Raw genomic sequence first — 23,660 nt, forward strand, 5'->3', positions numbered from 1 at the left:
TTGTGTCTGTAGTGTCAGCGTGATCATGCGTTGTGTCTGTAGTGTCACCGTGATCATGCATTGTGTCTGTAGTGTCAGCACAGACTGATCATTCGCTGATCATTCGCTGTGATCTGCATACTCATATCCCTTTTGTCCACAAAGGGAATAATTCACTATTAAATACTAACATCATTTGTCCTATGCAATTTTAAGTTTTGATAATGAAATGAAACACAATGCAGAATGATTTTGCTATAGGTTAGATGATCACTGTACTTGATAACTGAAAAATGGTTTGTGTTCTTAGACAAGCCAATGAAGCACTCTCCTGGTCCTGGAACAGACAAAAGCCACATGATTAGCCTCTCACAAGACTGGCATGCGCTGTGGTGTAGAAAGTTTGTTTGCCTTTCCATAACCCAGTGTATCTAAGAATTACCTCAGAACTTCCATTTCTATTAATATTACCTACTAACACTTAAGTCTTAGTGTGGTGGCTCATGCCTGTAATCCCAGCACTTCAGGAGGCCGAGGTGGTCGGATCACTTGAGGTCAGGAGTTCAAGACCAGCCTGGCCAACATGGTGAAACCCCATCTCTACTAAAAATACAAAAATTAGCCAGGTGTGGTGGTGCATGCCTGTAATCCCAGCTGCTCTGGAACCTGAGGCAGGAGAATCACTTGAACCCGGAGGTGTAGGCTGCAGTGAGCCAAGATTGTGCCACTGCATTCCAGCCTGGGTGACAGAGTGAGACTCTGTTTCAAAAAAAAAAAAAAAAAAATACTGGTACATGAAACCGTAAGCTGAAATGCTGCCAACCAAAAGCTGAATGACCCTCAAACTGGAATTTCAGCATTCTGTCAGGTGATTAATCCCTGGGAAAATGTAGTCAGCTCACATGATTATAGGCAAATAACCACCTTTTTCTGTACTCATACTGCTGTTACTTTTCTACAAAATGAAAAACCTAAATGTGGTTTTTGTTTTGTTTTGTTTTTTGGATTTTTTTTTTTTTTTTTTTTTTTTTTTTTTTGAGACGGAGTTTCGCTCTTGTTGCCCAGGCTGGAGTGCAATGGTCCAATCTTGACTCACCGCAACCTCTGCCTCCCAGGTTCAAGCGATTCTCCTGCCTCAGCCTCCCGAGTAGCTGGGATTACAGGCATGCATCACCATGCCTGGCTAATTTTTTTTTGTATTTTTAGTAGAGACGGGGTTTCTCCATGTTGGTCAGGCTGGTCTCGAACTCCCAACCTCAGGTGATCCGCCCGCCTCGTCCTCCCAAAGTGTTGGAATTACAGGCATGAGCCACCATGCCTGGCCTAAATGTTTTTAAACTCTCATCCTGATCAGTATTTAGGTTATAGATAATTTTTTAAAACTCTACTTAGAATATTGTTTCAGAGGAGTCTGTAAATAATAAAACTCTAATTGCAGTCATAGCTGATGTATATACTTGGATCTTTTCCAAATGCTCTTCTACTCTTGTAATTTCTAGTCTGGTCAGCTGGAAGTAAAAGTATCCAGTAACTCCACTTGTCCACCTAAAAATATATATATATTTTTAACTAACCCATTAAGTATTTTTTAAATGTATTTATTGGCCAATCATGTTATTTACTGCGACTTTCCTGTTTGTTTCTTTTGCTCATTTTCTCAACCTGCTGATTTATGAATACACACACATACTCTAGATCTTGATTCTTTCGTTATTTTATATATAATATCCTTTTCCTGGAGAGTAACTTTTTAAAGTGCATTCATGATTTTTCTGATACTGATAGTTTTCCCGCATACTATCATATTATATTTGGACATTGCCATTATCAGTCTAACCATAAACTGGTAATCTATTTATATTTTTAATAGTATGTGAGATTTCTATGTGTTCAGTCAGATTATGAATGGAAATGAATTTTTCTTTTAAAATCATTATTATTTCTTTACTTTTATTAAAATAAATATGATTATGTCAAGTATTCAGGTAATAGCCAGTGTCTTCGTTGTTTAACCAGTTTAATGGAAATCACTACAATATTTTACCATTCAACTAATATTTACTTTGTTGTATGCAAGTATGCTCTATAATTAGAGCTAACTTCTTATTTTTTTCAAATCCCATCACTTCTTTTGCTTTGTTCATATATTATTCTCCTCTGCTATTTTAATGTTATAATTCATACTGATTTCTTGTTTTAAACCATTTCTGAAATATAATATGCTTAGCTATGGTATATTATTGTTTTGATAAGCTGCTTATGAATATTTTGTTTGGGATTTTTGTCCAAATATTCAAAATTGATATTAATATTATTAGCATTCATATATTAATATTCAAAATTAAGAATATTTTAAAACTTTTGTTATTGCCGTTATTTGTTTATTAAAGGTTAGATAAAATTTGACTTGAAACCCATATGGTCCTGTTTTTCTTTATTTTGTTTTCCTTTTTACAGTTTTAATATTGGATTGTTAAACACTTTTCCAAAATCACCTGATACTCTATTTGAATTTTGCTTTATGTGAAAGCTACAGATTAGCTGAGCTGAGTACCTGCCCCAGGCACAGTGCCTTTGAGCACTACATATCATGGTATTACCACTGGGTTCCACATAAAAGAAGCATCCCCACATGAACCCCTCAATAAAAATCAAGCCTTATGTGGTCTTGGCAATACGATGCTGAGAGCTCAGAACTCTTTAGCAAGAATATAAGCTGTGGGCCAGGCACGGTGGCTCACGCCTGTAATCCCCGCACTTTGGGAGGCCAAGGCAGGTGGATCACCTAAGGTCAGGAGTTTGAGAGCATGGCCAACATGGAGAAACCCCATCCCTACTAATAAAAAAAAATACAAAATTAGTGGGTCGTGGTGGCGCATGCCTGTAATCCCAGCTACTCGGGAGGCTGAGGCAGGAGAATCGCTTGAGGCTGCAGTTGCGGTGAGCCAAGATCAAGCCATTGCACTCCAGCCTGAGCAACAAGAACAAAACTTCATCTCAAAAAAAAAAAAAAAAAAAGAATATAAAATGCATTGCTGCTTAGACATGTTTGGCTACTTACCAGCAGCCCTCATGAGAGTGATAGATTCTTTAATGTGTGAGAAGTTGTAATGCAGGGTGAGTAAATATCCACTAATAGTTTTATTTTATTGCCTCATGTTAAAGTTATAATTTGTCACATAATTAGCACTGAGTGCATTAAATATTAAGCAGTTGACATTCCTCTAGATCTGCACTGTCAGATAGATACAGTAGCCACCAGCTACATGTGGCCATTTTAAATTAATTTAAATTTAATAAGACATAAAATTGAGTTCACACCAGCAGGACTAGTCACAAGTGTTCAATAGCCATGTGTATTGGACTTTACAGATACAGTAGTCCCCCCTTTATCTAATGTTTCCTTGTTATTAATCTCTTGCCGTGCCTAATTTATAAATTAAACTTTATCATAAGTACATATGTACAGTAAAAAAATAGTATGGTTTGGTGCCATCCTTGGTTTTAGGCTTCCCCTGGGGGTCTTGGAACATAACCCCTGCAAATAAGAGGGAGACTACTATATACAATGTTTTCATTATTGGAAAACTTTCTGTTGGATAGGAATATTCTGAATACTTACATTCTATTCACATAAGAAATAATCTTATGGATTTAACAAATTAAATATTGCCAAGCGCTTAATTATAATTTGCAAAATTAATTGAGCAATTTTAGGTATATATTAAAAATCGTAGGCTGGGTGTGGTGGCTCACGCCTTTAATTCCAGCACTTTGGGAGGCTGAAGAGGGAGTCAGGAGTTCAAGAACAGCCCTGGCAACATAGTGAGACCCTGTGTCTACAAAAAAAAATTTTTTTTTAATTAGTCAGGCGTGCTGGTGCATGCCTGTAGTTCCAGCTACTCTGAAGGCCGAGGCAAGGGGATTGCTTGATCCTAGGAGTTTGAGGTTGCAGTGAGCTATCATGGCACTACTGTGCTCCATCCTGGGCAATACAGTGAAGCCCTGTCTCTAAAAAAGAAAAGTCATTAATTTTTATCAGATACTTGAAAGCATCTTAAATATTTTAAAGTGGAAACAATATGCAAAAAAAGTTGTAATATTCATTTATATTTTATTCTTACTATTTTTTTTTTTTTTTTTTGAGATGGAGTCTCACTCTGTCGCCCAGGCTGGAGTGCAGTGGCACGATCTTGGCTCACTGCAACCTCCGCCTACTGGGTTCAAGCATTTCTCTGCCTCAGCCTCCCGAGTAGCTGGGATTACAGGCACCCACCACCACACCTGGCTAATTTTTTGTATTTTTAGTAGAGACGGCGTTTCACCATCTTGGCCAGGCTGGTCTTGAACTCCTGACTTGGTGATCCACCCGCCTCAGCCTCCCAAAGTGCTGGGGTTACAGGCGTGAGCCAATGCGCCCAGCTATTCTTACTATTTTTATGCACTTGTGTTCTTCCTTCCCATTTTTCTCTCTACAGTTAATGGTAATTGATCAATTTTTAGATACTCCTGTAGTTTCCATGGTCTTCACTGAGACACACGCATGTAAAGATATAATCACAAAAAGTGAAAGCTGTACCATGTGGATTATCAACCACATATTTCTTGATCAGGGCCTTGGTCTTGGTGAGCTTATGGAACAGGATCATTAAGTGTTTTTCTTTTAGCTTTTTCTTCTTAAATAAGCATTATTGAGATAAAGCAAGATCTAATTTTAGGCTGAACACAGTGGCTCACTCCTATAATCCCCATATTTTGGGAAGCCAAGGTGGGAGGATCCTTTGAGCCCAGGAGTTTGAGACCAGCCTGGGCAACAAAGCAAGATTCATCTCTACAAAAAGTAAAAAAAAATTCACTAGGTATGGTGGCACGCACTTGTAGTCCCAGTTACTCGGGAGGCTGAGGCAAGAGAATTGCTTGAGCCAGGTGTTCGAGGCTGCAGCGAGGGCACCGCTGCATGTTAGCCTGGACTACAAATCAAGAGCCTATCTCAAAAAAAAAAAAAAATTAAAGTTTTGCTTACTTTTAAGATATAATAACAGGGTAGGATGTACCCTCCCATCTCAATAATTTTTAAAAGTATATAGAATGATAGTTTTCAGACACTGAACAACAAGCAGACCATGATCCCCAACTGCAGAAACCACCAAGATGAGCTCTATTATTTCTCCCAACTTAACATTTGGAGTATTTTCAGTCCATTGCTCAGGGAGAGTTAACAGAAGCAGAGCCCATTGTTCTTCCTGAATTGAGACACAAACTTGGGAGTTTGTGGAAGTCAGGATATGTGGAACAAAGTACTAGACAGGAACAACCTCCCTGAATAGATCTCTGGAGAGCTGCCAGGGAGTTCCCTTGAATCTTTAGCTGAAAGTACTGACCAGTTAGCTCATATGTGAAAACACCTGAAGCTGTGGAACAACCCACTTGAAATGAATAGAGGGAATAATCCTCATAGCTCAAACAAGTCCAGGAATAGCAGGTGTTACCAATAGCCAAAGTGGAAAAACCCTCATAATTCACAAGACCTTGGGTACTCAGACGGGTACTGTCTTAACAGAGAGGAAAAATTAGCTTGGACTAATTAGTCTTGCTCTGGTCCTGTCTTATCAAAGCTGAAAAAGAACCGATGAAAAAGATAAAACTGTTTTCAAGTACGTGAACTGTATTTCAAAACAAAGCTCAAAAATACTTTAAAAATATACCAGAATACCTGGCAAGGTAACATTTCAATGTTTAGCATCCAATCAAAAGTTACAAGACAGGTGGGTGCAGTGGCTCAGGCCTGTAATCCCAACGCTTTGGGAGGCTGAGGTGGGCGGATCACCTGAGGTCAGGAGTTCCAGATCAGCCTGACCAACATGGAGAAACCCCGTTTCTACTAAAAATACAAAAAATTAGCCGGGCGTGGTGGTGCATGCCTGTAATTCCGGCTACTCGGGAGGCTGAGGCAGGAGAATCGCTTAAACCTGGGAGGTGGAGGTTGCAGTGACCAGAGATCACACCATTGCAATCCAGCCTGGGCAACAAGATCAAGACTCCATCTCAAAAAAAAAAAAAAAAAGGTTACAAGACATGCAAAGGACCAGGAAAACATGATACACAAGGAGGAGCAAAATTGATTAATCAAAATTGTTTCACATACTAGAATTGATAGGTTATTAGAACAGTTATAATGATATTTCATATGTTGACAAAGGTAGACCAAAATGTAAGCACTTTTTTTTTTTTTTTAAGACAGGGTATCACTCTTTGGTCCAGACTGGAGTGCAGTGGCCCAATCATGGCTCACTGCAGCCTCGACCTCTTGAGCTCAGTTGATCTTCCCACCTTAGCCTCCCTAGCAGCTGGGACTGCAGGCATGCACCACCGTGCCCGGCTAATTTTTTGTATTTTCTAGTAGAGGCAGGGTCTTGCCTTAGCCTGTCACACTGCTGGGATTACATATGTAAGCCACTGGCCAAAATAATAAGCACTTTTAGGAGAATCTTGGGAGATTTTTTTTTAAAACCACATTAAACATCTACAAATGAAAACTATAATGTCTGATATGTAAAATACTCTGGAGAAATGATTAGACATTGCAGGAAAAGGATTATTAGTAGGCTTAAAAATTTTCCCAATTGGTGAAAACTGTAGACTTACAAATTGAAGCAACTCAATGAATTCTAATCACAAGAAATGTAGAAATCTAAACAGAGACTGATCATCTAATTGCTTTAAAATAGTGATAAAGAATAAGTCAGCAGAGAAAGGAGACTATATAGAGAGGAACAAATGCAAGAATAAAAGTATTTTATGTTGAAACCAACATAACCTAGAAGACAGTTGAGCAAAATTCTTTTTTTTTTTTTTTGAGATGGAGTCTCGCTCTGTCCCCCAGGCTGGAGTGTGCGGTGGTGCCATCTCGGCTCACTGCAAGCTCCACCTCCCGGGTTCACGCCATTCTCCTCCTGCCTCAGCCTCCCGAGTAGCTGGGACTACAAGCGCCTGCCAACACGCTCAGCTAATTTTTTATGTTTCTAGTAGAGACAGGGTTTCACCATGTTAGCCAGGAAGGTCTCGATCTCCTGACCTCATGGTCCGCCCGCCTCGGCCTCCCACAGTGCTTTGATTACAGGCGTGAGCCACAGCACCTGGCCTCAAAATTCTTATATAGTGCAGAAATGAAAAATATTAACTTGAATTCTGTATTATGTGAAAATACTTTTGTACGAAGGTGAAAATTTGTGGATATCCGATTTTTTAGGCATCTAAAAGATGAGAGAATAGATTAATGCTTTCCTACACTCTAAGAAATGTTAAGTTTCTTCAGACAAATGGAAAGTGATATCAGATGGAAATTTGGACCTACATAGGACATGGCTAATATGTGGGTAAATATATCTTATTATTTAAATTGCTTAAAAGATGATTGAGCTGGGTGTAGTGGCTCACACCTGTAATCTCAACACTTTGAGAGGCTGAGATGGGAGGATCACTTGAGCCCCGGAGTTTGAGATCAACCTGGACAACACAGTGAGGCCCTGTCTCTGCAAAAAAATTTTTTTAATTAGCCAGGTGTGGCGATGCACACCTATCATCCTAGCTATTCAGGAGGCTGAGGTAGGAGGATCTCTTGAGCGTGGGAGGTCGAGGCTGCTGTGAGCTGTGATTGCACCACTGCACTCCTGCCTGGGCAACGGAGCAAGACCCTGTCTTTTAAAAAGAGCTCAGTGGCTCATGCCTGTAATCCCAACACTTTGGGAGGCCAAGGTGGGTGGATCACTTGAAGTCAGGAGTTCAAGACCAGCCTGATCAACATGGTAAAACCCTGTCTCTACTAAAAATACAAAATTAGCCAGGCCTGGTAACGCGTGCCTGTAATCCCAGCTACTTAGGAGACTGAGGCAGGAGAATTGCTTGAATCTGGGAGGCAGAGGTTGCAGTGAATTGAGATCATGCCACTGCACTCCAGCCTGGGCGAAAGAGCGAGACTCTATCTCAAAAAATAAAAAAATAATAATAATAACGTTATCACTATCTTTCAGAGAAACTATGAGAAAAAAATGGTTTTGCTTCCATTAACTTTAATTCTGATTCTTCATTTCTTGTTTAGATACAAATTTCTGATTCTGTCCTATTGTTTCTCTCTCAAGAATTTTCTTTAACATTTCTTATAAAGAAGATCTGCTAGCAACAAATACTCTCAGTTTTTACCTGTTGAAAAGTCTGTATTTCTTTTTTATTTCTTTTGGTAACAACTTTGTATATAATTCACATTCCGTCCAATTCACTCATTTAAAGTGTAAAATTCAGTGGTTTTTAATGTAGTCACAAAGTTATGAAACCTTCAGCACAGTCAGTTTTAGAACATTTTCATCACGCCAGCATGAAAGCCTACAGCCTTTGGCCACCTCCTGCCACCCTTCAATTTAGGAAACAATTTACTTTCAGTCTCTATAAATTAGCCCACATTGGAAATTTTATATGAGAAGAAATGTCACATAGTAGGAATCATAAATACGTGGTCTTTTGTACCAGCTTCATTCACTTGGAATAGTTCAAGGTTGCTCTATGTTGTAGCTTGTATCAGATCTTCATTTCCTTATATTACCAGATAATAGTCCACTGTGTAGATATGCCACATTTTACTTACCTACTTATGAAATTAAGAACAGTTGGGGTCTTTCTTTTCCAGTTTTTGGCTATCATGAATCATGCTGCTGTAAATATTTGCGTACAAGCTTTGTGAGAACATATGGTTTTAATTTGTCTTGAGAATATACCTAGGACTAAAACTGCTACATTGTATGGTAACTCTGTATTCTTCTGAGGAACTGGCAGACTGTTTATACAATAGCTCTACCATTTTCCAGTGCCACCATCAATATATGTAGGGTTCTATTTCTCCAAATCCTATCCAAAATTTGTTATTGTGTATTTATTTCATTTTAGTCATCCTAAGTAGTATGAGTTGATATTTCATTGGTGTTTTGGGGTTTTGATTTACATAGTTTTTTTTTCTTTGTTTCCCAGGCTAGTTTCAAACTCCTAGGCTGAAGCAATCCTCCTGCCTCGACCTCCCAAAGTGCTGAGATTACAGGCATGAGCCACTGCTCCTGACTGATTTGCATATTCTTGATGATTAATATAGAACATGTTTTCAAGTATTTAGTAGCTGTGTGTATACTTTTTTTTGAGAAATACTTAGTTTGCCCATTTTTGTTGGGCTTTTCATTATTGAGTTGCAAGACTTCTTTATATATTCTAGATACAAATCCCTTATCAAATACATAGTTTACAATTTTTCTCATTCTTTGGGTAGCTTCTCACATTCTTGGTGGATTTTGAAGCACAATGTTTTACAATTTATGTCCAATTTCCTTCTTTGATGTTGTTGCTTGCAATTCTGATGTCACAGTTAAGAAACAATTGCTGACTACAGAGTCCAGAAGATCTACGCCTACATTTCCTTCTAAACGTTCTACTGTTGGGCCGGGCGCAGTGGTTCAAGCCTGTAATCCCAGCACTTTGGGAGGCCGAGATGGGTGGATCACAAGGTCAGCAGATCGAGACCATCCTGGCTAACACAGTGAAACCCCGTCTCTACTAAAAAAATACAAAAAAAACTAGCCAGGCGATGTGGCGGGCGCCTGTAGTCCCAGTTACTTGGGAGGCTGAGGCAGGAGAATGGTGTAAACCTGGGAGGCGGAGCTTGCAGTGAGCTGAGATCCGGCCACTGCACTCCAGCCTGGGCGACAGAGCAAGACTCCGTCTCAAAAAAATAAAAATAAATAAAAAATAAACGTTCTACTGTTTTAAGCCTTACGCTTACACTTAGGTGTTTGATCCATTTTGAGTTCATTTTGTATATGGTGAGAGTCAGGGAACTCAATTCATTATTTTCTGTGTGCATCTCTAGTTCCAGTCTTTGTTGAAAAGACTACTCTTCCCTTCCTTAAATTGCCTTGGTATCCTTGTTGAAAATAACATGTGGAGCTGGACACGGTGGCTCACGCCTACAATCCCAGCACTTTGGGAGGCCGAGGCGGGAGGATCACCTGATGTCGGGAGTTCAAGACCAGCCTGACCAACATGGTAAAACCCTGTCTCTACTAAAAATACAAAATTAGCCGGGTGTGGTGGCGCATGCCTGTAATTCCAGCTACTCAGGAGGCTGAGGCAGGAGAATCACTTGAACCTGGGAGGTGGAGGTTGTGGTGAGCCAAGATCATGCCAGAGCAAAACTACATCTCAAAAAAAAAGAAAAAGAAAATATTATGTGGAGTCAATTTAATCCATTGATCTATGTGTGGTATTTCTGAGGGATTACTCAGGAGATTCAGGAGCAACAAATCCAAGAACTAATTAAGAGAAGAAATAAGTGATCAATAAGTTCTTAGATTGTAACTTTAATAGTTTTTTTTCCTTGACTATTTGTATTTTTGAATGGTGAATTTTTAGTTTTTGTTCCTTTTCCTCTTAGAGTACAGACGAATATTTTTTATTTTAAAATTAATTTTATGTATTCATTTTTTTGAGACAAGGTCTTGCTCTGTTGCTCAGGCTAGAGTGCGGCAGCACTATCATACCTCACTGAAGCCTGAACTCCCAGGCTCAACTGATCCTCCTACCTTTGCCTTTGGAGTAGCTGGGACCACAGGCGTGTGCCACCACACCAGGCTAACGTTTGTTTTTGGTAGAGTTGGGGAGGAGAAGAGGGGTGTCTCACTATGTTTCTTAGGCTGGTCTTGAACTTCTGGCCTCAACTGATCCTCCTGCCTTGGCCTCCGAAAATGCTGGGATTAAATGCGTGAGCCACTGTGCCCGGCCTGTATCCATCAATATTTTATTAAGCCAAAGAAACAGGAAATTCGGACTATTATCTATTTGTCCGTTTTAGCTGTTGTAAATATTTCCCCCAAATTTACTTACCTAAAAATTTTTCTTACTCATTTTTTACCATTTGGAAATTTTGGATGCTTATAAGTAACTATCAAGATTTACAAAGTATTACATGAAGATTCAAAAAAATTTTTTTTATTTCTTATTTTATGTTTAAGAAGCCTATCCCAGAACAAAAATAATAAAACTATTTAGTAGTCATTTCTTCAGATGATTTTTTAGTCAAGTTTTTAGTCAAATGTATTCGTGTCCAAAGATGAAGAACATAATGTCATGTATTGAAAAATGTGATGGAACTTCAAACCCTCGTATAGGACGTGAGTCCATTTACCTAGCACTTGATGAGACAAGCTGGGCCTGTCGAATAGTATTAAAAGTCCCGGTCCCAAGTGTTACCAAGGAGGCCGGCGCCATCTCAGGGGCCATGACGGTTTTGGCGCCCCACCCTGAGGAGCTCACACCCATCCAGCAGGTGATCCCTTCTGAGGCTACCTGAATCGGTTTCCACTCAGACTCGCCTCCTACTGGCCCTGAGAACGCACTAACTCCACCCTAAGCCTCAGGTCAGGGACCCCAGTAGCGGCCGATCTGCGCATGCGCACTCCTAGGCAAGGCTGTCACTCCCAGAAGTCTCCGGGGCTCCGGCGTTGGCAGGGGCGCGCCATCCCAGTGGTCACCGCCGTATTTCTCCTAGGTTTGTAGGAGTCTGGACCCCACTTCTCACCCGTGCCTGCAGTCCTGACGGTTCTGGCCTGGACTACATATTCCACAGGCAACGGAGAAAACTCGGACCCTTGGCTCCGGTTCCGGGACCTCTGGCTCTGCGCTGCGCGACACTTGGTTTCACCTGAAGAAGAAGGCGGCGCAGGTCACTGCGGGAGCCTCTGCAGCCCCAGCCCGCCGCCCGCGTGGGACCTTGCGTGGCGGTGAGAGTAGGGCTGCAGGAGGCGCTCAGAGCACGGAGGCCCCAGGCGCGGGCCGGGCGAGTCTCTCGCCTCCTCAGGCCCTAGGGTGCTGGAGATGCAGAGAAGGGGCCCGTCTCTAGGAGACAGGCGGGGAGCGTGAGAGACCGCGCAGCGGCGTCAGGACCGGCGGGCCTGTGTGACGCGGGTGCAGTTGTGGGACTGTGAGGGGTGCGTGGTCGACCTTGTGTTACCTGGACATGCCGTGCATGTCCTTTGCAAAGCGTGCTTCGCAGGGTTCTGTGGGGTCTACTGACTCTTCGCTCCAGGTTCCCTGCTGCTTCCTGTGCCTTCTTCTCAGTCTAGTACGACTACAACAGAGAAGTGGTCCTAGTGGGAAATCAGATACTGATTCTTAGATGAAGATTTCCAGTGAGAAGCAACAGATAGGACGGGAAGCTTAGAGGAGTAATTGCCCTTAAGACAGGTATGATAGATTCTGTTAAATAAAAAATGACTCGGTGACACTTGTTAAAGCATGCAAAGAAGCCTTTATTCAGGACCATCGTGGTAGGTATTGGGATCCCGGCTGTGGGATTTTGCAGTGGGTAAGAAACATTGGGCTCAACTCCGAATTCAGCATGAACAAGTGGGAATTTATAGCCAAGAAGGTTAGGGATCACTGGATGAGAAATTACTAAGAGGAAATGTCTGGATTAAGGAAGATTCTGACTAAACGCAGCTAAAAGGATTATTTCTGGAGAGAGAGAGACCTGGGTGATAAGACTTTATCACCTGGGGGACGGTGGAGGATGAAGATACAGAGGCGAAGGGGTCTTGCTAAACTGACTTAGAATAGTTCTTTGCTATAGCCATTTTTTACAGTGAAGTGTTACGGATGGACCTAGCTGAAGATGTAATAGCCTGACTAAAGTTTGGCAGAGTTTGTCAGTTTCGAGTGTAGGATTCCCTCCTGAAACGGGTTGTTACTCCGCCCCCATCTCCTGGTTCTTGGAGTTTCATTTACATGTTTAACAGACACCGCCTTCTTGAATTCTGACCCTAAGAACCTGCAGTGAAGGATGATTGCGGATTCCATCCAACATACTTCCTTCTGGTTATGTGTATGAAATTATGCGCCTGTAGTCTTGGAGGGGGGAAACGTAAGCGCTAAGTATTATGAAGCAATTTTGGATATTCCGTTTTGGATTTCTGTAGATCAAAAGCAACAAGAATATGAACTTAACCGTGTTGTGAAGGAAGTGAGCCAGAATTTAAGTTTTCCAAAATAGAAATTCTCAGTTATTGGTGTACTGTCTGTAGAACAATGCCCTTATGGGCATAAGGGACATCACAAACCCCCTGAAATTCTATAAAGAATTGCTGCACATGTTTGTTCATTTGCATTTTTTGAAGATGTCCATAATCCAGATTATTTAGACTCAGGTTTTAGATCTGGAATCAAGGAGTTTTATACCTTTGAATGGTTTTGCAGAAAACTAATGAACAAGATTATAGGAATGGTTAAGAAAATTATACAACATCCATGGGATTGGATATTATACAGATAATAAGATTTATATTTGTAAAGAATCTGTCACAGGAAAAATAGCTGTGATCTAATGTTTAACACTCTTTAGACGTACAGTGATGGATCACAGTTCTCAAAATGTTAAACTATACATGCAGCTCATTTTTAAAAAATGGAATTTTGCAAAATTTTTGCAAGGATTGTATCCAAAATGATTATTTAATTGGTTTTTCAGAAAAGAATGGAAGGGTTGTGGCCACATTTATTGAGCATATAATGTGTGCCCCAAATTACTTGACCTATTTTGTGTACCTGTTCCCATTAAATGTGCAGAAGATATTTCCCTATCCATTTAGGAAAGAATCTTTATAGTGAATTGTTTCCAGTTATGTAGAAGAAACACAGCTAAAGGCTGTTCAAGAAGACAAAGTGTTACATGTTTTAGGCACACTGATTTTTCATTCTAGGCCTAATATTTAGATTTATTTTATGACACATGTACCCTCTCCCCATAATGATACTTCTAGAAATAGTTTATTACTACTTTGAAATATCTTGAAGTTATATTTATGATGATGGAATTAAGGCAGCTTCATCACAAAAATTTCATTCCCTAAGATAGTTTAGAAGAAGAAAGTTAGAATAACCCAAACCTCCCTGCCCAGAGATAATCACTTTAAAAATGTGGGTGTGTATGTTTTCAGTTTTCATGCGTGAGCACTTGTGTGTAGTTTTGTCTTTACAGAAGAGAATTAATGAAATAGACAAAGACTCCAATTTTAGTTAGAAAAAGGAATCTAACCCAACCATGGATATAAAACCAGTATGATGAGACACCATTACTTTGGACTGAGCTCGTGCACTAGGCTCCAACAGACCAGACTAAACCAAAATGAAGTTACTCATACTAAAAGCCACATTACAAAACTGAAACTTTAAGGGAGCAGGTAAAGTGCCAAAAAGATCAGTTTTTTCTGAAAACAGGAGATTCCAGCCTACCCGAGTCAGCATAATAAGGAAATGACCTCCGCTTTAACCCTTGCAGAAAAAAGTAAACTGAAGTAACCTGATGGTCACCATTTTTTTTTTTCTATAGTTCTCTTATTTGTTCCCACCTTACAAAATCCACTGTTTCTCCATTGCTCAGTAGGAGCTCTTATGCTGTTTTGTACAGTGGAGGCTACCCCTTTCATGAATCACAAATAAAGCCCATTAGATCTGTAAGTCAATGTGTTGTAACTGAGTCTTTTGACATGGAATTTCATATATCCCTGCATTTTAAGAGGAGAGGGAGCTACCAGGGACCTCCTTCAGAGGTGAAAAGCAATCCAAGTTTTTAACACCTTTTAGGTATTAAAAATGCAATTTAAAACTTAACAGGGCACAAATTATGAAGTAAGACATCCTCTCAGAATTAGTAATTTAGAAATGCAAAGTTACTGCAGAAAAAAGCCTGGTAATCTATGATTTTCAGATGTCTTGCAAGTATGGTAATATTTCCAAAGATAGTTCAGTAATAATAATAAATAGGTATTGTAATATTTACAAATACTTACATAAATGTTTGTATTTGGCAGGAAAATAAGATTCACTCTCCTTAATATTCTTGACCTAGTACTTTATTAGATCCAGTTCTTTGAATTTATGTGAGGCTGAGTGGTATCTTGTTTTCTGTACCTGCTGGGGAGTAAGGAAAGGGGCATTTTCTCCTTACTTACCTGATCATCTTTAAAAAAATTTTTTTTTTTTTTTTCAGTTGGAGTTTCAGTCTGTGGCTCAGGCTGGAGTGCAATGGCATGATCTCAGCTCACAGCAACCTCCGCCTCTTGGGTTCCGCAATTCTCCTACCTCAGCCTCCAGAGTAGCTGGGACTATAGGTGCCCACCACCACGCCCGGCTAATTTTTTGTATTTTTAGTAGAGACGGGGTTTCACCATGTTAGCCACTATGGTCTCGATCTCCTGACCTCGTGATCCACCCACCTCGGCCTCCCAAAGTGCTGGGATTATAGGAGTGAGCCACCGCGCCTGGCCGCCCTATCCCTTATTTGCTGATGGGGAAACAGGCACTGAGATGTTAGCATCTTTGATAGGGTACAACTCGGTATCACTTTTGAGAGTGAGAAGAGAGCCTGTCTTCCTAATTTTACCAGGATACCGGGTAACTAATTTGTGTATACTTTTTGTTGTTGTTTGCTTTTTGTTTGTTTGTTTGTTTTTGAGACAGGGTCTCACTCTGTCACCCAGGCTGGAGTGCAGTGGCATCATCTCGGCTTACTGCAACCTGTGTCTCCTGGTTCAAGCGATTGTTGTGCCTCAGCCTCCCAAGTAGCTGGGATTACAGGTGCCCGCCACCACACCCGGCTATTTTTTTATTTTTTTATTTTTTTATTTTTAGTAGAGACAGGGTGCATACGTTTTTAAACCTGTCTTATTTAGTAACTCATCCTTGGTACTATTTTCCTTTGATTATATGATTTAAAATCAATCTTATTAATAATGGCATAGGTTGTTACCATAGTCGGGAGAATAATATGTTTAAACTACTCCCTACTGTGTTTTAATATTTGTATTTTTAATTTCGATAGTCAAAAATTATCTTTGATGAATGTATTGTACATATTGGTTGTATACTTCTATAGTTATTTCCTTTTAGAAATTCCTACAAGTGAATTTTGTGGTAAAAAAAAATCTTACTTTTGGGCTGGGCGCAGTGGCTGACGCCTGTATCCTAGCACTTTGGGAGGCCGAGGCGGGCAGATTATGAGGTCAGGAGTTCAAGACAAGCCTGGCCAACATGGTGATAACCCCGTTTCTACTAAAAATACAAAAATTAGTCGGACGTGGTGGTGGGCGCCTGTAATCCCAGCTAGCTACTCGGGAGGCTGAGGCAGGAGAACCGCTTGAAACCGGAAGGCGGAGGTTGCAGTGAGTCGAGATCAGACTTTTATTAAGTGCTTCTAGTATGCCACACCTGAAAATTGCAGTATTTGAAATGGGACAATCACTGAAAAGATAGAGTTGCTTCCTTTGAAATACAATCTATGAAGGCAAGTCAAATCTGAATAGGAGGAAGTTTAAGGCAGTATGGGATAGAGTCTATTTGGAGAGATTTAGGTGACCTATGTGGTGATGTCACATAACAGAGACATGAGTCTGACTATAGCAATAGTCAGGCTATGAACAAATTATACTGAGTCTATGGGCTGTGTATGGTGATAAACAGGTTTATGCTATATCTTTTAAACCTTGTAGTTTTCACTGTATTGATATTAGATGGAAAGCAAAATTAATTGCATAAGGAAATTCAGCAACTATCTGGAGGATATCCTGACTACCTGCCAGATTTAGGAAAAAAATAAACGCTTCTGTTATGAAGACCTGAAATAAAGCTGTATTGAGGCCATTATCCATTCACAGAGAAGATTACTCAGGGACAGTTCCCCATGCTGTTGGAGACACAGTTCTAACATATCTAAGAACCAGTGATGAAGTGAGTTTAGGTTTGGCGACCCAAAAGAACCCACAGAAGATAAGCCATTCAGTAAAATAATTTAACTTTAGAGAAAAAATAATTTTGTTGAAATTCTCACCTTAACAAATTGGAAACACATACACGTTTCAAGTTAATATGTCCATGCTTACAATAATTACGAAGGAAACATTAATAATGAAAAAATCAAGAGCCACACAAAAGTATAGGGAATGCTATTTATCAAACTCTGATTTTGGAAAGTTGCTAAGCAAAGGTTTATTTACTTTTCCTTTAGCTTTATTTAGTTGTTTCATGTATTGAGCCAAAGTGGAATACAAAGTGAGATATAAGCACTATAACTAGAAGCACTTTTTTGTTTCTTGGAGACAGAGTCTCGCTCTGTCACCCAGGCTAGAGTTCAGTAGCACAATCATGGTTCACTGCAACCTTGAACCCCTGGGCTCAAGAGATCCTCTTGCCTCAGCCTCCTGGGTAGCTGGGACTACAGGTGCATGCCACCTTGCCTATTTTATGATTATCTGTCTGTCAGCCTTTCTCTCTGTATTGATGGATATGTATTTATATATTTTACAAAAATAAATGTATTGATCAGTGTGATATTTCTGTTGACATTGTTTCTGATATTTTTCATGTCCTTGAATTTTTCTCAATTTCACATTTAATGACTACTTTGTGTTCTAGGACAGTGATAGTCTGTTATATATTTAACTAGGAAGCTTTGCTAGGCTCAGAATGCTGAACAGTCACTATCTGTCTCCAATATCTTGACCAATTTCACCCAATTTCAAGACTAAAAAGGGGTTGTGATATGGATGATGTGCCCTGTTTTTACCCTTAAAGGAGGGAATGGAAAGAGGTAGGTCTGCTCAAAGCAGGACAGAGCTGCCTAATCTGAGGTCCACATCTGCCTCACCAACATCATACATTGGCCAGAAAATTTCCCACTGAATTATCTGGGTCTGGTTTCCATGACAGTATGTTTCTAATGTATGACTCTGTGTAGGTGAGACCCTTGGGTAGTCGGGGAGGAAATGGGTTTATCCAGAATCTTAATCTTCCCAAATTGTATGTAAGAGGAGGTAGTTTGGAACTTGGAATGGAAGAGGAAAACAGCACTATTACCTTGAGTCCTATGGGGAACACTGAAGCACAACTGGTCTCAAGGTCTTATCTTCTTTCAGGTCTTGGTTTTTTGACTTTGCCCTTCTGGTAGAGAAACCCTGAGGACTGATAAACTCTTGCCAGTCTCAAACCATGGCCTGTGTAAGTTGATATTTCTCACCATGTTGATGTGTGTGTGTGATTTTTTAGGTCATGTACGTCTTTTCATCATTTTTCATGCAGTTTCCTTCGTGAGAGGGTGCTCAGTTAACCTAATCCCCAGTTCTCATTCTTCCCGTAAAATATGTACCACGTCACCCAGCATCCTCGCTAGGTGGGCCACTGCAAATTGACTAGCGTTCGTGTTGTTATTGACCAAATTACTCAATGTCCTCTAGGTGCCTATTCTTCTATTTTGGGCAGTGATACAGAGGAAAGGAGTCAAGTTCTTTGAGTACAGATATACACATTTCAGGTCGGTTTTGTCATTTATTGCGATTGAGACAACAGTTCCATTTGACCATCCATGAGAAGTTTTTGAAATTTTCCAGACATTTGAGTTTTTCAGCTAGATAAGGTGGAAATTGGCACTGAAGGATCTAAATCTTCAGGTAGGATAAAATCTCATGCTTCGTGTGAATTAGTCTATTGGATTGGAACTTGTAAACACAGAAGTCGTGGATCTGGATAAAAAGTCCTGAAAAACAAATACCATAAAATAATGATGTCATGATAATATCCTTTGTCAAAACAAACAAAAATGCTTATGGTAAGATTTGACTTAATGAAGTACTTGATACTTGAAGAGATTATTAATTTTAAGGAAACCTAGTTTTCTGGAGTCAGATGCATGAGTCAGATGCACTACTGTTGCACCACGAGGTCATAGGAAACCTAGTTTTCTAAAATTGAGAATCTGTACCACATTTTGCATAAAACATCTCTTGCATAAAACATCTTAAAAGTTTAAGTTCTCTTCCAAGTCAAAATATTCCTCAGTTAACACATATTGATTGAGAATTTATGAGGCAGATAACCACCAGGGCATTATGTGCATAATAATGATTTAGTTTAATAGAAAAACATTATTATTTTGTCATTTTCAAAAGGGTCAGATACCTAAGAAGTGTCCCAGAACAGGCAGAAAGTTTTGTCTGTGTTTCAAGCTTCTTCAAAAATATGTATAAATGCTACTTCATTCCCTTCCCTGATAGCATGTATTTCTGGTCTGTATGCTGGTTATCTTGCTCTTCTGCTGCAATGCAGTCCTTCATCTCCTCTACTCCATTTTCGTTTTTCTTTTCTTTTTTTTTTTTTTTTTTTTGAGATGGAGTTTCACCCTTGTTGCCCAGGCTGGAGTGTAATGGCACATTCTCAGCTCACTGCAACCTCTGCCTCCCGGGTTGAAGCGATTCTCCTGCCTCAGCCTCCTCAGTAGCTGGGATTACAGGCGTGTTCCACCATACTGGCTAATTTTGTGGGTTTTTTTAGTAGAGACAGGGTTTCTCCATCTTGGTCAGTCTGGTATTGAACTCCCAACCTCAGGTGATCCACCCGCCTCGGCCTCCCAAAGTTCTGGAATTACAGGCGTGAGCCACCGCGCCTGACCATGCACTCCATTTTCTTTTAATTTTTTTGAGACGGAGTCTCGCTCTGTTGCCCAGGCCGGAGTACAGTGGCCCGATCTCGGCTCACTGCAACCTCCACCTCCTAGGTTTAAGTGATTCCCCTATCTCAGCCTCCTGAGTAGCTGGGACTGCAGGCATGCGCCACAACGCCTGGCTAATTTTTTGTATTTTAGTAGAGACGGGGTTTCACCATGTTGGCCATGATGGTCTCAATCTCTTGACCTCATGATCCACCCGCCTCGGCCTCCCAAAGTTCTGGGATTACAGGCATGAACCACCGTGCCCGGCCCCTCCACTCCATTTTTTAAATCTTTTCTTTAATTTCCCCAGTAATACATGGGTTTGCTGTTTCTATTTGCTGTTTCAGGAATCGATAACATTCGGGGATGTGGCCATAGACTTCTCTCATCAGGAGTGGGAATATCTCAACCTGGTTCAGAAGACCTTGTACCAGGAGGTGATGATGGAGAATTACGATAACTTAGTCTCACTGGGTATGTTTATCAACCTGAAATGATTTAGAATAATTTAGAATCATCTGTTCTATAGAATATATTATTTTTCTGTTGTGATTTTCAGGGCTGCCTTTTAAGAAACTAAATTTATTTTCTCTATTTCTATTGAGGTGGTTTCAGCTTTGAGTCAGCAATGGCAACTCCTTTCAACACTTTCATCTTCTCTACCTTTTGGTGACATTCATACCTCCCTCTGATACTTCTTTTATTTGTCTCTTTAACCCAGAAAGTGGGTTGAACCAGTGGTTTAGCTTAGAAATTTCTGGTGTTCATTGTAGAACCATTGTCAGAGCGTTCAGGTTTCTTATTTATTTTGTGCACAGAATTGCTGTAGTGCTCCATTTTATTATCTGATCCATTTGCAGCGATGTTAATTTGACAGAGGGTGCTGAATTGCTATTATTATCAAAAGAGATAGCCTGTTCATATAGTCATAGAGTGGTGGATTGGATAAATTAAACTTACTTAAAACTGAGGAGAAAACAGTCCGTTTCCTGAGACATAATTTATTTGATTTATGGTTGAAACTTACAATCCATGAAAATTATGTGTAAAATGGGATGAATGTGCTATAGATATCTCTTCTTGTATACTCTTAGTAAAATAACTGCAGTAGCATAATGTGAACAGCTAGCATTGTGATTTCCACACAGACATTTTTCTAAGTACTTTACTCATATATCAAGTAATTTAATACTCCTAACAGCCTTATTATTTTCCCAATTTTATAAGTGAGAATACTGAGCAGCAGTGTAAGTAACTTGCCCAAGGTCACACACAGCTGGAAGGTGACAGAGTCAGGAATTGATCCCAGGCTGTTTTTTTTTTCTTTCTTTCTTTTTTTTTTTTTTTTTGAGATGGAGTCTTCTGTCACCCAGGCTGGAGTGCAGTGGTGCAATCTTAGCTCACTGCAACCTCCACCTCCTGGGTTAAAGTGATTCTCCTGCCTCACCCTCCCTAGTAGCTGGGATTACAGGCACTACCACCACACCCACAGCTAATTTTTGTATTTTGAGTAGAGACGGGTTTTGCCATATTGGCCAGGCTGGTCTCTAACTCCTGACCTCAGGTGATCCGTCCACATCAGCCTTCCAGAGTGCTGGAGTTATAGGCGTGAGCCACCGCACCCGGCCAATCCCAGGCTTTAGAGTGTGTGTTTTCAACCACTTTATGCTTGCTTAGTGCAGTTAGAGGACATATAAGTTTACATTTCTTTTGAGGCCAGTCATGGTGGCTTATGCCTGTAATCCCCAGCGCTTTAGGATGCCGAGATGGGCAGATCACGAGGTCAGGAGTTCGAGACCAGCCTGGCCAACATGGTGAAACTCCATTTCTACTAAAAATACAAAAATTAGCCAGGCATGGTGGCACATGCCTGTAATCCCAGCTGCTCAGGAGACTGAGGCAGGAGAATCACTTTAACCTGGGAGGCGGAGGTTGCAGTGTGCCAAGATCACACCATTGCACTCCAGCCTGGGTGACAGAGCGAGATTTTTTGAAAACCAGCAAACAAAAAGATTGACTCTCCCTGGGTGATCTTTTTCTTATTTCTCTCACTCTTCTCTAAAATCTTATTCTGTATCACTTTGACCTTTCATTTATTGTAATTGTAATTTTAAATTTGACCTTCAAATTTGATTTCTGTATTTTGTGGCACTTCTTTTCTTTGTAAGCAGGACATTCCATATCTAAGCCAGATTTAATCACCTTATTGGAGCAAGGAAAAGAGCCATGGATGATTGTGTTGGAAGAAACAGGAGGAGAATGTACAGGTAAGAGCAAGTCAGGCAGGGGCAGCCATTTTTGTATGTAAATAGCCCTCGTGGAAGTGGTCATCTCATTTGGTAAACGCATCCTTGAAACATTAGTCATAAAGTTCCCTCCTCAGCGAGCAGGCTTCTGATACGGAGAAGAAATGGATATCTCAGCATGAAATAGCCAATGAAGGCCCAGCGCAGCGGCTCACGCTTGTAATCCCAGCACTTTGGGAGTCTGAGGCGGGCAGATCACAGTAGCTGGGACCACAAGTGCATACCACCACATCTGGTAATTTTTTTTTCTTTAGAGATGAGGTCTCCCTACATCGCCCAGGCTGTTCTCAAACTCCTGGGCTCAAGTGTTCTTCCTGCCTCAGACTCCCAAAGTGCTGGGATTATAGGTGTGAGCTACCATGCCTGGCCCAGAATTGTTCTATATCCCCTGCCCAACCTTTTTTTTTTTTTTTTTTTTGTGATAAGGTCTCACTCTGTCACCCAGAGCAGGAGTGCAGTGGCACAGTCTTATCCTCTGCAATATCTGGGACCACAAGTGTGTGCCACCACAAGCAGCCAATTTTTGTATTTTTGTAGTGACAGGGTCTCACTATGTTGCCCAGGCTGCTCTGGAATTTCTGGGCTCAAGTGATCCACCCGTCTCAGCCTCCCAAAGTGCCAGTATTATAAGTGCAAGCCACCTCGCCCGGCCTGTTCTATATCCTCATTGTGGTTATGAACAACTATATGCATTTTTCAAATCTCATAGAACTGTATATCAAGAAAAGTGAATTTTGGCCAGGCTTAGTGGCTCACACCTATAATCCCAGCACTTTGGTAGGCCGAGGTGGGCAGATCACTTGAAGACAGGAGTTCAAGACCACTCTGGCCAACATGGCGAAACCCTGTCTCTACAAAAAATATGAAAAATTAACTAGGTGTGGTGGCACTGCCTATAATCCCAGTTACTTGGGAGGCTAAGGTGGAAGGATCACTTGAGCCTTGGAAGCAGAGGCTGCAGTGAGCTGAGATCACAACACCACACTCCAACCTGGGTGACAGAGTGGGACCCTGTCTCAAAAAAAAAATTAAGACATTCTTGTCAAGGTTACAATCTGAGCCGTCTGGCCACGGTGGGGAAGAGAGTGCTAATCATAAGATTACAGAAAGCATCCCCTCTGCAATACCTTACCTCCTTATCAACAGAGCTACAGAATAAAAATTGTGGATTCCAACTGAGAGACCTGCAAGACAGTCTCCATTTAAGAAAGAATTGCTAGGGAAACCCAAAGACAAAAGAGAAGACATAAATAAAAACTGGAAGAATTGAAACTGCAACACAAACAGCTACAGCACACAATGAACACGGCCTAACTCCTAGGCAGACAAACCTCAAACTTTACACTGAAGGTATATTCACCTCAGTTCCTATTATGGGACATATCATAGCCAGCTATTTCTTTCTTCTTTCTTTTCTTTTCTTTTTCCCTCCCCCCTCCCCGCTTTCCTTTCCTTTCTCTTTCCTTTCCTTTTCCTTTCTCTTTCCCTTTCCTTCCCCTTCCCCTACCCTTCCCCTTCCCTTCCCCTTTCCCCTTCCCTTTCCCTTCCCTTTCTGTCTTTCCAGATGGAGTCTTGCTCTGCTGCCCAGGCTGGAGAAAAGTGGCAGGATTTCGGCTCACTGCAATCTCCACCTCCTGGGTTCAAGCAATTCTCCTGCCTCAGCCTCTCAAGCAGCTGGAATTACAGGCGCCTGCCACCATGCCTGGCTAATTTATATATTATATATATATATTATATATATATATATATATATATTTTTTTTTTTTTTTTTTTGTAGAGATGGTGATTCACCATATTGGTCAGGCTGGTCT

General features: G+C 40.7%; 1 protein-coding gene across 1 annotated transcript in view; it reads left to right on the top strand.

Annotated features, from left to right (window-relative positions):
• The window catches only part of ZNF607 (zinc finger protein 607), a 68,120-nt gene that overhangs the window by 32,892 nt on the left and 11,568 nt on the right, over positions 1–23,660 (top strand). The window contains exons 3-5 of the mRNA XM_023229194.1: positions 17,976–18,057; positions 19,891–20,017; positions 21,715–21,810. Coding sequence (XP_023084962.1) covers positions 18,049–18,057; positions 19,891–20,017; positions 21,715–21,810 — 232 coding nt within the window. The 5' untranslated portion in view covers positions 17,976–18,048. The remainder of the gene's footprint in view (positions 1–17,975; positions 18,058–19,890; positions 20,018–21,714; positions 21,811–23,660) is intronic.

Source organism: Piliocolobus tephrosceles, chromosome 21, assembly GCF_002776525.5.
Source record: "Piliocolobus tephrosceles isolate RC106 chromosome 21, ASM277652v3, whole genome shotgun sequence".
Classification (NCBI taxonomy): domain Eukaryota; kingdom Metazoa; phylum Chordata; class Mammalia; order Primates; family Cercopithecidae; genus Piliocolobus; species Piliocolobus tephrosceles.